The 12,729-nt window shown below is 39.8% G+C and overlaps 1 protein-coding gene across 1 annotated transcript in view; it reads right to left on the bottom strand.

Annotated features, from left to right (window-relative positions):
• Window positions 1–2,037: 2,037 nt before the first annotated feature.
• Window positions 2,038–12,729, bottom strand: part of T265_07630 (hypothetical protein) — a gene marked incomplete at both ends in the record, with an annotated part of 15,482 nt that continues 4,790 nt past the window's right edge. Inside the window, one exon of the mRNA XM_009173198.1 lies at window positions 2,038–2,315. Coding sequence (XP_009171462.1) covers window positions 2,038–2,315 — 278 coding nt within the window. The remainder of the gene's footprint in view (window positions 2,316–12,729) is intronic.

Genomic DNA, 12,729 nt, shown 5'->3' with positions numbered 1-12,729 from the left:
GGTGTTTAGTGCTCCCAATTACATGGAGTAAAGTGGGTGACCAAATGGATGATTTTTCTCAAGACATTCAAGCCAAGCATTTTGCCGTGGAGGATGTTTTCGTTCGATGAACAAATCCAAAATGATCGCCCGAAAGAATCAAAAAAGGAGACTGCCCAGACAGGAAAATGGATTCTATAAGAGGGGAAAAGGTACCCAACATTCGTTTAATTGGTCTTTGGCTTGTTCACTGAGCTAGGAGATGTGATTGCAAACGTCGAGGTGACATCATCATTGCGTTGTCAGGGAGTGGTGAGTAGCGATGGGTCGATGGTTGGTTGATGAAACGTTTGCCCAGCTCAGCGAACAATGATCATCTACGCCACCTGAATTAACAATACTTTTCTGTGTAGAAAATTCGTTTTAATATCGAAACTCTAAGAAAAAAGAGCATTTTCACCTTTGAAGAAAGAACAGTATACTGAGAAAAGGGAATGATTACCAATACAAGCGATCACATTGGGCTTGTTTACAATTCAGCTACCTAATTTGCCACTCCGCTTAACAACACAACGTTCGACCTATTGTTGACCACACTAAATAAAAAGCGTCCCGTAGAAGGCTGTGGTGACAAATTTCAGTAGACAGTCCGCACAAGTGGATGTGTATTGATCAAAACAACATTGGCCGTCTGAGTAAAACTCAATGCCTTTCGCTGGACACTAAATCTATACTTTGCTTTGATCACGTTTCCTACAACCTAGAGGCTTTTTCTCCCATCTGTGCAGCAAAATGAAGATCAACTGAAAGACCGTAGGTCCATTTCAGGGAAATAGTAAAAGAAACAGGCTTGAAACCGTTTCCAGCATGTTGTATCGTTCAAACCATTTCGTACGTGAGTGAAGGTCGCACTATCCACACGAAACGAGCCACTTTATGTTTTATTTAGTAAACGGTACTACAAATGATCACAAGTAAATCGCCAATTTTGTTTTCTAGATTTTATTATTTTGCATCACTGCGAAGTGGTACAAATGTTTATAAGTTGCAAATCCATCATGATTAGTTTTCTAGGATCTGGTGGAGTTGGCAAACAGCTCTCAAAATTGGATATTTGGTGAAATTTTATGGGTGTTATTGTCCATTGCTCTAACCTAGAATTAAAAAAGTCCATAAAACAAGGTGAATTACCTCCCGTAGTTCCTGGCGACGAATTTCATAGCCCAAAAATACATCTTGGAAGCGTTATCCTTTGTCTGATTCCCCAGGCATGAGCATCTCATTCATCTTTCCAAAGAATTAAAACCACAGCTTATACCAGGTGGCCAAACGCACCTGAGCAAAAAATATTATCAATGTCCTAGTTGTCGGCATTTTCCGCCAAGTGGTCTTAAATTAGCCCGAACCAAACTGTAACAACCTCCGGATAAGTGGACAAGAATAACTTCAGCGTAGATACTATTCTGCATAAGCTCTGTAGGTGGCAATAAGACACTCAGGCTTATTTATCTACCAGTTTATATCACCTTGGAAATACGGTCAGTCTCGGCACAAAAATTCCTGATCATCGACTTAATGATAAAACTAGGAGTTACACGAATTGTTGAATGGGTGCGTTTTTTAGACAGCTCAAAATAGTCCTTTATCCATACTTTCCCATTTCTAACGTTGAGATACAGGTTGGAGAGTGCATGCCCGAAGCCAATTTGTTCCAGGCTGAAAACCAATTACTACTATGTACAAACTCCTGTCCTTATCACTAGAAGAACTAAAATTAATATTTCCAGTATTATCTCAGGTACGTGTTGGCATAGTAACCAAATGATTTGCTGTGGGTTGTTGCTTAACATAGCCAAACCCTGTACCAACTGAGCCACTAATTCGCCCCCTCAGCCATTCTGAAGTGTTCATCATCATCATCATCATCATCATCATCGTCATCAGAGACGGCAACATCAATGTTGACACTGATGCTTTACTGCTATAATGCTGGAATGTTGACTAGAATGATCTGACTCTACACCAGTTGCACGTTGACATACGGGTCAATCTCATGGTCTATGGGTATGGTTTATTGCTAAACATCACCAAAGAATACATAAAGTTCCAAACTGTGAAAACCATTTGCTTACCAAGTAAAAAGTTTCCTGCTCTCCATTGAGCTTTGCCACGTTGATGTGATACGCGGCAACGCAACTGGACATCCTCACCCTCTAGTACCTCGTAGCGATCCGCAGGAAGTTCACGAAGACATTGAATCTGATTGCTGTTTTCCTCAGGCGTGCAGGTCTCTGACTGTTCCGCCACAACTAGACTGGTAACTACCGAGCTGTTGTCTGAAGGTTTCGAAATTGGTTTTGTTTGTGATGTGAAAGTTAGCGAGTTTAGGGAGCCCGTGGAGCGCAATTTTGAATCGGTTTCCAGGTTCGATTGATTTGTCCGCCACGGACGAAGAGGAGGAAGACCAACGGGGGGAAGGTGGAATTGGTTAGGTTGATATAACGGAGAATAATGCAATGTGGCTCGTTCAAGCTGAATGCTTTGTGAAAAGAACAGCACAAATACACAGAGATGTTGAACTGTGAAAATCATACACAGCGAGTAATCCGGTCTTTTTCGGAAAAATAATACTTCCGTTTTTGTTTTTCTCCTCACGAGACGAAGTGACATCACTAGACGTGTGAAATAATATTATATTCAGTGCTCCATTTCACACGCCGAAAAAAATTAATCCAAAAGTTCGTTTTTGTAAAGTGGATTTATTCTCCCCAAATAACACGTTTTAAGTTCCTGGCTTTTGGACTCAAAAATATCACACACATATTGCACTTAACTGCCTAAGTGCCACAGGGAATGTATCATCTTGTGTTCGCGATCACTTTATGCCAACTGAAATGCCTCAAATAAGTGTTTTCAACCACGCGCTTGAATGTGTCTGTGCATGCCTATCGAAAGGCTAATTGTCCTGCTCACCACCTAATGAACCAATGAAATTTCCCAGGTAATTTGCCCCCGATACATTGCTCAAGATGTTGGACAATGCGCCAATCGTAAAAGTATGGTAACAAATGCACGTAAACAATTTCCTGCATACCCCAAGTTAAATAAAACTGTAGATATACGGTTGCTTACGATTAGCATATTTTTTTGTTATTTTTTACCACGTTTGTTGAGAATTACACCGACTATTCCAATCAGGAATTGGTCAACACAAAGTTTATTCATTGAGTGGATCAATTTTGGTCAGTCGTGGAGATTTCATTTCTGACTTGTCTGACAATTATGTTCCAACTGTTTGCATGTCTTGCTAGTATTTTTCATAATGAGCACTATTCTTGTTACCGATAACATTGATATAACTAATAATAAATAATCAATGGATGTATTCAATGAACTGAACGATTTCAAATGTAGACTGGAAAAGTTCCTTGTCTCAGCCTTGGAGGCCAAATTGAGCACCTAGGGAAGTTTGTCAAGCGATGGCATTTAAATTTCCCGGAAACATTTGGGACTTCATATAAAGTGAGTTATATAACCAAATCGCTTCCTTGAACACAACTCTGGTGATCCCACCGAACAGAATGCGCAACATTAAAGTGTTGCCCCCAAAACCGACCAAACATCAGTGCATTTGGAAAAACTGTTTTCTTACTGTTTTCCTACAGATGTGAACTCATCGAACTAATTGCGTTATGATCAAAAAGCTCTTCAAACACAGGATTTATGGTCCCTTTGTGAACAACCAAAGAAACGTCAGTTGCGATTTCCTAATCTTGATGAGATTCAAACTTTCCGCATTGAGACAATAAACTGTTTGTATTAGAACTAAAGGAAGCCTGTTTTTGACAACTTTCATCGTCTGCAATACACATACGTTCACGTATTTTTTCCTAATTTGTTGGCTTATTTGCCAGACTTTTAAACGATTAGCAAAAATGCGTCGTTACAATCCGAGGTTCCGCCTAGACTGGTGAGGAAACTTGTGTAAATCAGTTGCCAAACAAGTCCCCACCGAGCTATTCCGTCACCCGATCCACTTTATAGTTCATATCACAGAATAAATATGCATAATTCAAGCTGACGCATAATCCAGTTTGAAGAGCCTTTAGAGTTCATTCGAATAACTTCTATGATAGACACATATAAGCTGAAATTTCAAAGCCAATATGAATCGACTATAAATCTTAGACCTGACCAGGTCTTAAGACCACACAAAAGTTCATTCCACCAGATGATATTCAGGTGCTGGAAACGTGTAACAGCAGCGATAGTGGCTCGCACGGCTCTAATAATGTTGACATCTACATCACTAGAAAACCCGTGCTGTCCACTTAGACATTTCCAGAGAACAAAACACAGTGTGCTTTGAAAAAATGGGTCCCTTATTTAGGTGCATCCTGGAGCTCATCACGCAGTGGAAAGATAAAGCCCACTGTACTCTACACTCGACAACACCTTGTGCGCTACTACGGCGTTGAAAAGTACACAAAATTTGACACAGTATCACCTCAGTGGTAATAATAAACCCCATTTATTGAGCATACAACAATTATCCATCACTTTTAGCCAACTAGGTTTTCCACGTTCTTGGAAGCGCCCTTACTGGATATCTCGGATAAGTCACAACGGATTGACAGTATTTTTATCATTTTGACTCAACGAATTCTGAACTAAAGTCCAACAATTGGATCAGCGCCACTATTGTTGTGCAACGGATTCATGCTGTTTAGGTATGCGGGCAAATTTGATAGAACAGAGCATGAGATTGACGTCCGAACATAGGAAAATTTTGTCTCTCAATTAGTTACTGATGTTTATCAATTAACAAAAACCATTGTTTGGAAATTCGGGCATGTCACACTGTGGGTTTAAAGCGATTTCCGTCTACTTTGTGCAACTACTGTGGTCCTGTCCTCAGATAAATAAGCGCACAATTATTACTGTTAAAAATCACATCTAATCAGAACTGACTACCAATATGGAATGCTCACTGATTACTGGTTAGGCTAATATAAGCATATTTGGGAAGATATCAGAATTTAAACGCTAGACACTTTTGAAGCCTATATGTCAAACACTTTTTTCGGCTGTTATTCGTACTTGTTTGTTTACAAAAATATCCTTCCAATTTTACTTTCCAAATCACTAGGCTGCCATCACCATATTGTATTAACTTTCTTCGATCAAAACAGCCCAAAGGTGGTTGCGATAACAATGCAATTGAGAGCGTTTTCGTACTGATCAGACTAGGAAATATTAGACACGGGTTGACCCGAATATCCCATTAGACTTGAAAGTATTTTACTGTTTCAACAATTACTTGTCTTCCAATAATGTGTTTAAAGGGTTTCCAACGTAATAGCACGGACATATCAAAACTGGGATAAGTAAAGTACTTGCTGAACCCGTTGAGCAATAAGCTTGTCGTTCTTTATCAGCCATGTTTTCCATTAGTTTGTTAGTTTGACTTTTTAAGCATCACGTGAATTTCGAATTAATAAATGACCGTTCACACAAGGGTCATGGTATTTCAATGCATCAGGGCACTTTTGCAAACATATTGTACGAAGAAATAGTAGACTCAAATAATAAGGTAATAAGGTTCATATATTTCAAGTCATTTCATCAATATTCTTCCTAATACTGTCACCTTTGGTTGCTGCAATATAGTGCACAACGTTATCCTTCGTGCATTTCCGAGATATCTTGCAACATTTTAGTTCAATAGGTGGCGAATACCACTTATGCGTGTAATGCCGAAATAAAGTTTGGCTTTCTTTCAGACAGTTACTGCATCATTCTGGGATAGCAAGGGAGTGTCCAGGTGCACGGAAGGGGATCATAAAACCAACTAGTCTATCGGCTACTGCAGGGTAGCTTTCAGAGGCACATAGATGGAGTTCTACAAAATAAGGACAAAATCCTGGAAGGTATGAAAGAGAGTAGAAGGACAAAGTAAAGTCCGTTTATGTTTCTCTGATTTGCTTTACCACAACCGGTGAGTGGCACGTGCATTTTGGACCCTCTGTTAAACCAACTAATGGACTTCATCTAAACGCGTGCTTGCAATCAGCACCGTTTCCAAAAGTTTTTGCAAAGTCATTTCTACCAAACGTGGGTGTGACAGACCAAATACACCTTGTTTCCGCAAACTTCAAAACAAATACTTTGCACACAAGAATGAAGGATCATTTGTGCCAAATTTCGCGGATTTTGATTTTTTTAACATTTTGACGAACGGAGCAAATTTATATAAAATTCAAAGTTTGAAAGCAAACGGCCAATTAACGTTTTATCTTGCAACCAATTTATTTAGGGAAGATGACCGTGGTTTTTAGGAACAATTTGCAAGGGACGGTGCCCGTGTTACTTGAGTGCACGGGAGGTTTCAGTGAAAAGAACCTTCATATCTTCTTTTCTCCCAGGTTGGAATGAACGTATTGGTCTTGAATCTACCAAATGAATTCCAAAACATGTATATTTCTACTCATGAGTTTGCCGAAAATTCCTCGAGTCCCCGAGTTTCCGCCAACCTTGTGTTCTACTTGAAACCGAATTGCACGAATTTAGTGACGTACACTCATTTGCAAACAAATTTGGTTTTGAGAGAGACTCACCTGTGCAATGCTTCTAGGCAGCTGAATGTGCTACACCAGGTCACCTCATACTTCTTGCTACGACATTCGAGCTATCGAAGCACATTCAGTTGCTAAGAGACATCATAAGCGAGAGATGCAGCCGGGTCCCAGGTGTCTCTAACAAAATCAAATTTGTTGGCAACTGAGTTTATTCCGCTAAGTTCGTGCAATTTGGTTCCAGATGGAACATAAGGTTTCCGGAAACTGCGAGACTGCGCATAACTTATTAGCCCCAAGAAGGGCCAAACCGACCATGGGCTTCTGAATAATTTTCGGCAACTTTATGAGTAGTGCATTACGAACATACATGTATCGCAATATCATATCCAACCGCAACATGAGGCGGCCTGATGCAGCACATTCAGTCGCCTGGAGGCATCACAAACGAGAGATTCAGCTGGGTTCCAAGTGAGTCTCTCTTAAAACCAAATTTATTTCCAAATGGGTCTATTTGGCGAATACCATTTGCCAGAAAACGTGGGCCAATGTTTTACGATTGCTCACTCTGATGCATGAAAAGGCTTTTTATGTAATTGAAATCCGTAATCGATCTGCTAAATCTGATAGCTTATATGCGCAGATATGCGCCTTAATACTTTCACTGCACACGCAACAAATATTGCTCCTCTCTATTAAAATTTTTTCGTAAAAATTCCCATCATTTTCTCTAGTCTATAGAAATAAAAATGAACTCGAGTGCATTTTGCCCCCAGAACCATGTGGGTGGTTTTACGAATGATGTTAAAATTTACTTTATCAGGGAGAAAGAATTTATAAAAATTGTTTGTAAATTTAGCCACCGTCCTTAAAAAAGTGGGGTCTTTTATTCTTTTCTTGTGCCATGAAAGTTGCAACAGAGCCTAGATAGTAGTACGAACGTGCGTGAAAGTGGACTACATAAACTTAGAAAGAGAAGCTATTTTGAGTTCAACAGCAACAAAATTCTGCATTTTTTTCATATGTGTTGTGCACTGTCAGCTCCAGTCCACTGATTGCTCAATAATTTACGAACATTTTTACGAAGAACGGTAAAACCGAACGACTTTAACGCTTCCGAACTATGCAGCAAACAGTTTAAATATTTTCCCTATTTTACACAACAGTATATGAAGAAAATACAACCTTTCCACTAGTACGTTGTTTGCATTTTTTTCACATATACTTCAGAAAATGAATTAAAAACACCGCATTTTGAGTAAGCGTATTTAATTTCCGGGACACCGGTACAAAGACTGGGCTAATAATGAGTTGGTAGAGTGTAAGATAGCGATCAAAACAATATTGCCGGCTTGAACAAGAGCGTGAATGAGGCTTGATCATTGAAACCTCACGTTTGTGTGTTTTCCTCGGGGCAACTTTGGTCTCATAGCTGATACCCGAATAACCATCCCAACACCAAGCATATTTGATCCACACAACAAGTAGTATCGTACACCAATTACTGCACCTTGTTCGTGAAACTATCCTGCAGCAGAATCATGTGGCTAATGATGAAACAGGCGTTTTGCTGAAATTACATTGTCCATTGAAAAATCTAGTTCCACTAATGGCGACGCAACCGATGTAGAAAGCTTTTCAAAAGTGATAGCAATTACTATCTAATAATTGCTCATCTCGTCCATCAGAACGCTGTAGCTTCCACGGCGATCACTTTTAAAATGCCGGCAATTTTAGAGTGTACGGACGTAGTCCAACAGGCGTAGTAAAAATTCCCTGGTCCACACCTGGTCGATTAAGTTTTGGTTTTTGAGTGTACAGAAACGTCATCCAGGAAAAGATGAGAGATTCCGGCTTTCGGAACTTCGAATATATTCCCTAAAGGAACTATGTTAGAGGAAATGAATGAAATCCAGAATAATCTGACCACGTTCGAAGAAGTTGAAAGCTTGGTAGTAGTTGACCGTTAAACTTGCCTTAATCAATGAATTCAACGCAGATGGGGTATCGACTGTTAAGCTACCAAACCAGATAATTACCAACCCATAAAACGTTTGATTTTTCCACCAATATCTTGTTGACTATTCGGTGGTCGAATGTGTGCCTAATAATAAGAATGCATCCGCATCCTTTGGATCGAAAAATGAAATATTTGATTTAAAATTAGTGCCAACGTTTTTGAATGGCATTCATACGGTGCGCACTGTAGGCTTGAACAAATTTATTTCGACGTGTTTTCAATATCATGCAACGAGCAATTGTCACTAAGCAGAGCATGGCAATAAGAGTGATACCAACAAGATTTTCTCTCACCAAAACCTTTTTTGTGGAGAAATCCCGGAGATGTTGATGGTTAAAATTAAATGGTAATTAAAACCCGTTTACTACAAGGTACCAGACGTTGGATTCGTATTGCTAAGCAATAATGGTGTAGGTTTTGTCAGCAAGAATGCGAAGCGCAACGTTTTTCATACTGTAGCTGACTGATTTCGCCCAATATGCTCAGTGGAAGCTCGCTATTTGGGGTGTGTGGCCTCATTAAGTATTTTCCCTGGAATGTCTATAAATACACTCATATGGGTTTTAGCCAATGGTCCCATCAGCGAGATACAAAAAGACTGAGAAGTTGAATGTGCATGGCAAAATGGAATCATTTGCACAGCAATTTTGGTCTTAAAGGAGACTCAGATAAACCCATTTATGACTCTCGTTTGTGATATTCTTCAGCTGAATATGTTGCACAACCGTCACTCAATTTTTTAACAGGTAAGATATTTGAGACGTCGCGTTCTTTATTGAATGCATCCCGCTGACCGTGGGATATTGCCAAATTGCAGTAAACAACTAGGCATAAACTGTTGAATAAAATGTTCTACCACGAAATATCGACGGCGATCAAAATCCGGGATCAGCCCCGAAAATCTAATGATGTAAAAGTTTACTGGTGGTTGATCTTTTCCCCGAGCTTGGCAAGCGGCTTGCAGATGTTTCGTCCCCAGTCGAAGAGACATCATCAGTGTGCAGTTGACGATGCCCACTGCGATGTCTCCCCCCACTGGAGACGAAACGTTTGCAAGCCAATTGCCAGGCTCGGCGAACACATCAACCGCCATCTGATCAATTACCAATGAAAGGAAGAAGGCCTTCGCTGCAAAGTTATTTATTCGAAAATGCCAACTGAGCAGTTATAGACTATTGGACAGGGGAGCAAAACTCTCATTTGAATCTGATTTACAAAAACTGGACATCCATTCTCTCCTGAACGCGTCTTCTTGAACTCTACTGGATATTCATTGACTCCAAGCATTCATTGCTCATATCCAAGCAAATGCTACAAAGCGACTCCACAAATTCCGCAACAGATTTTCCTTTTCAAGGGACGCAAAGCGAATTTACATGGACGAAACAATCTACTCGCATGCCTCCCCATCAACAGTATCACCGTTGCACCGGTAAACACATCAGAGCTACCCATATTTTGACAAATTGATACAAAAGTTTACAAACAACTTGACCAAAAGCACTTAAAAGATCCAGGAAACGTACAAGGAAACCGGTGTACAATCTTGAACTTCTGGATTAGTGTGATGCAGGACAAATGCATGATCTTCGTCCCTTGACCAAAAGCACTTAAAAGATCCAGGAGACGTACCTAGAAACCGGTGTACAATCATGAACCTCTGGATTAGTGTGATCCAGGACAAATGCATGATCTTCATATTGCATATGCAAGCTGATGTATGACGCTAAGCATTCCCGATGAGCTCTCCCTGATTTCAAATGTTGACTTCTGGTAGGCGTTCAGTTACACTGAGTTGCCTGAGACTGAACGAATTTTCACGCAATCAGCAGATTTTCAGGCACTGTTTTAGGGCTATTTTGCCTAGTCTCCAGCCGTCGTTGTGTGACACAGTCACACAAACAGAAATACGCAGTCACACCCATCGACATAGCATGTACTTTTTTCCGTAAATTTTGTCCGGGTGGATTGTTATTAAACGAAAGTACGCGACGGATATCATCGTTACGTTTTGTGACGAAAATTATGTTTCGTTCAGTGATATCAATATTGGCAGTAGAGATTTGTAGTTTATTCTGGTATGAAAGGGTACAAGTGCCCGGAGTGTAGTCCTGTCACCATATTGTTTGAGGAACTATACCTAGATGGAATGCAGCCTGAATCTATATGTCTTTAATTATTCTTTCGCTAGGGAGCTATTCTCTACTCCGTATGTTTTTCTTTGGCGTTGCTTGAGCATTCCGGGGCACATAGAATTGCTAAATCGATAAGAAAAGTTCAAGTAAAATTCTGTAAAACTGTGTTGCGCTATTGGAACAGCTTCTAATATTCCAAACCGGTGAAATCAATGGTAACAATCATGAATAAGTCTTGGTTAGTGAAGGGTTATGTCTGGATATGCGTCATGATTTGGTACTTTTTTCCAAGAACGATTGAGAGTAGACCTTGGGTAGAATTTTGCGGGTCCAGTGGTCAGATGTAAGTAAATACACGTCTTGTCTATAAATGTACATAATATATTTGTTCGGAATAAACTGCGTAAATTTTGCCACGTAAGCCAAGTTCCCAGTTTGAGCACCATTGAGGTCAAAATGCAAACACTGATTTTTCTATTCTGTCCACTGAAGTGTTCACTGAACGTTCATACAAGTCAAGCAGTTCACTACTAATAATGGAGGTTACCAAGCACGCCTAAATTATGAGAAAATTGGTAGCCCTATAAACTTTTTGGGCGATGACTGCGTGGATCATCACTTTTCCGTTGAATAATCTATGGTGGAACCCAAAATATATGAGAAACATCGTTTTCCTCCATTTTTGATGGATAACTTGCAGTAAATCGAAAGAATTCAACCTAGACAAGTTTGTTGTTTACGTCTGGATATGTTTGGATATGCCTCGTGATTTGGTACTTTTTTCCAAGAACGACTGGGAGTAAACCTTGAGTAGAATTTTGCGGATCCAGTGGTCAGATGTAAGTAAATATACGTCTTGCCTGTACATGTATTTATAATATTTGCTAAGATAAAACTGCGTAGAGTTTGGCACGTAAGTCGTCATGAGGTGACAGTTTTTCAGTTTGACCACCACTGAGGTCAGAATATAATACCTGTGTCCACTGAAGCTATTCAGTATTCGTACAAGTCAAGCAGTATATTGCTAACACTGGAGGTCACCCAGCACGCTTGAATTCTGATAAACTTGATCTCTGTGCAAAACTTTTGAGCAGCACTTTTCCGTTGAAAAATCTATGGCGGATCCCAAAATGTATGAGAAACATCGTTTTCTTCCATTTTCGAAGGATGACCTGCAACAAACCGAATGAATTCAACCTAGACAAGTTTGTTGTTTACGTCACATAATACTAAACAGGTACAAAAATGCTGCATGAAAGGTATGAAGCTCATTTGCATTTGAGCTCTATAGAGTCTTCGCCGAATGAAATCGTCGCCGTGCGTAGGGGATTTTCCCGGACAAATCGAACCCAATCTCACTTTGAAACGCTTGTAAACTTCCCACCTGCGCAATCGTTTCTTTCGTGAAACTCTACTCAAAATGTTCAGGACCAATAAAGTAGCCCGGTAAGGAAAGCTGGTAAAACTTCAAGAATTCTAGAAGCAACTGGCTTCGACGTGGATATTCCGGCATTTAGATGTGCCAATCAGCACTCGCTCTTCATTTCCCAGGTAAATATTTGAAGTCAGAGTGGTCTTACTCTTGCTTATTGGTCAGCAAATTTATAAAAAAAGCTTTTATTTCATAAAAACCTTAGTCATATTAAGATAGCTTGTTGAAAATAACGCTTTTTTAGTTTTTAAACTTCAACAATTACTACCCTGCAGATGCCACACTGTGTTTTGTGATGGTTAGTTTTCTCAGCCGTTGCCTTGAGTCAAGGAAGTTGTACCGACAGTCCTTTATAGGTGAGACAATTGATCACGCCTTTCAACGCAGCAGCTGGCCTCTAAACGGACTGACTTTGTTGCACATTTGTCATCCTTATGCGGTAGATATTTAATTTATGTGTCTGGCTCATTATTTTATACATAATTCTAATGCATTCGTTTTTGTCCTTAATTTTTTTTGGAAATGAAGGCCAGTTTATTTTCGTTGATGAGCATATTCACACTAAAGGACATGATAATTGTGAGCAAT

This window comes from Opisthorchis viverrini, assembly GCF_000715545.1.
Source record: "Opisthorchis viverrini unplaced genomic scaffold opera_v5_178, whole genome shotgun sequence".
In the NCBI taxonomy this organism is placed as follows: Eukaryota; Metazoa; Platyhelminthes; class Trematoda; order Opisthorchiida; family Opisthorchiidae; genus Opisthorchis; species Opisthorchis viverrini.
The sequence above is the reverse complement of the archived record's forward strand: the minus strand, read 5'-3'. Positions and strand labels throughout refer to the sequence as shown.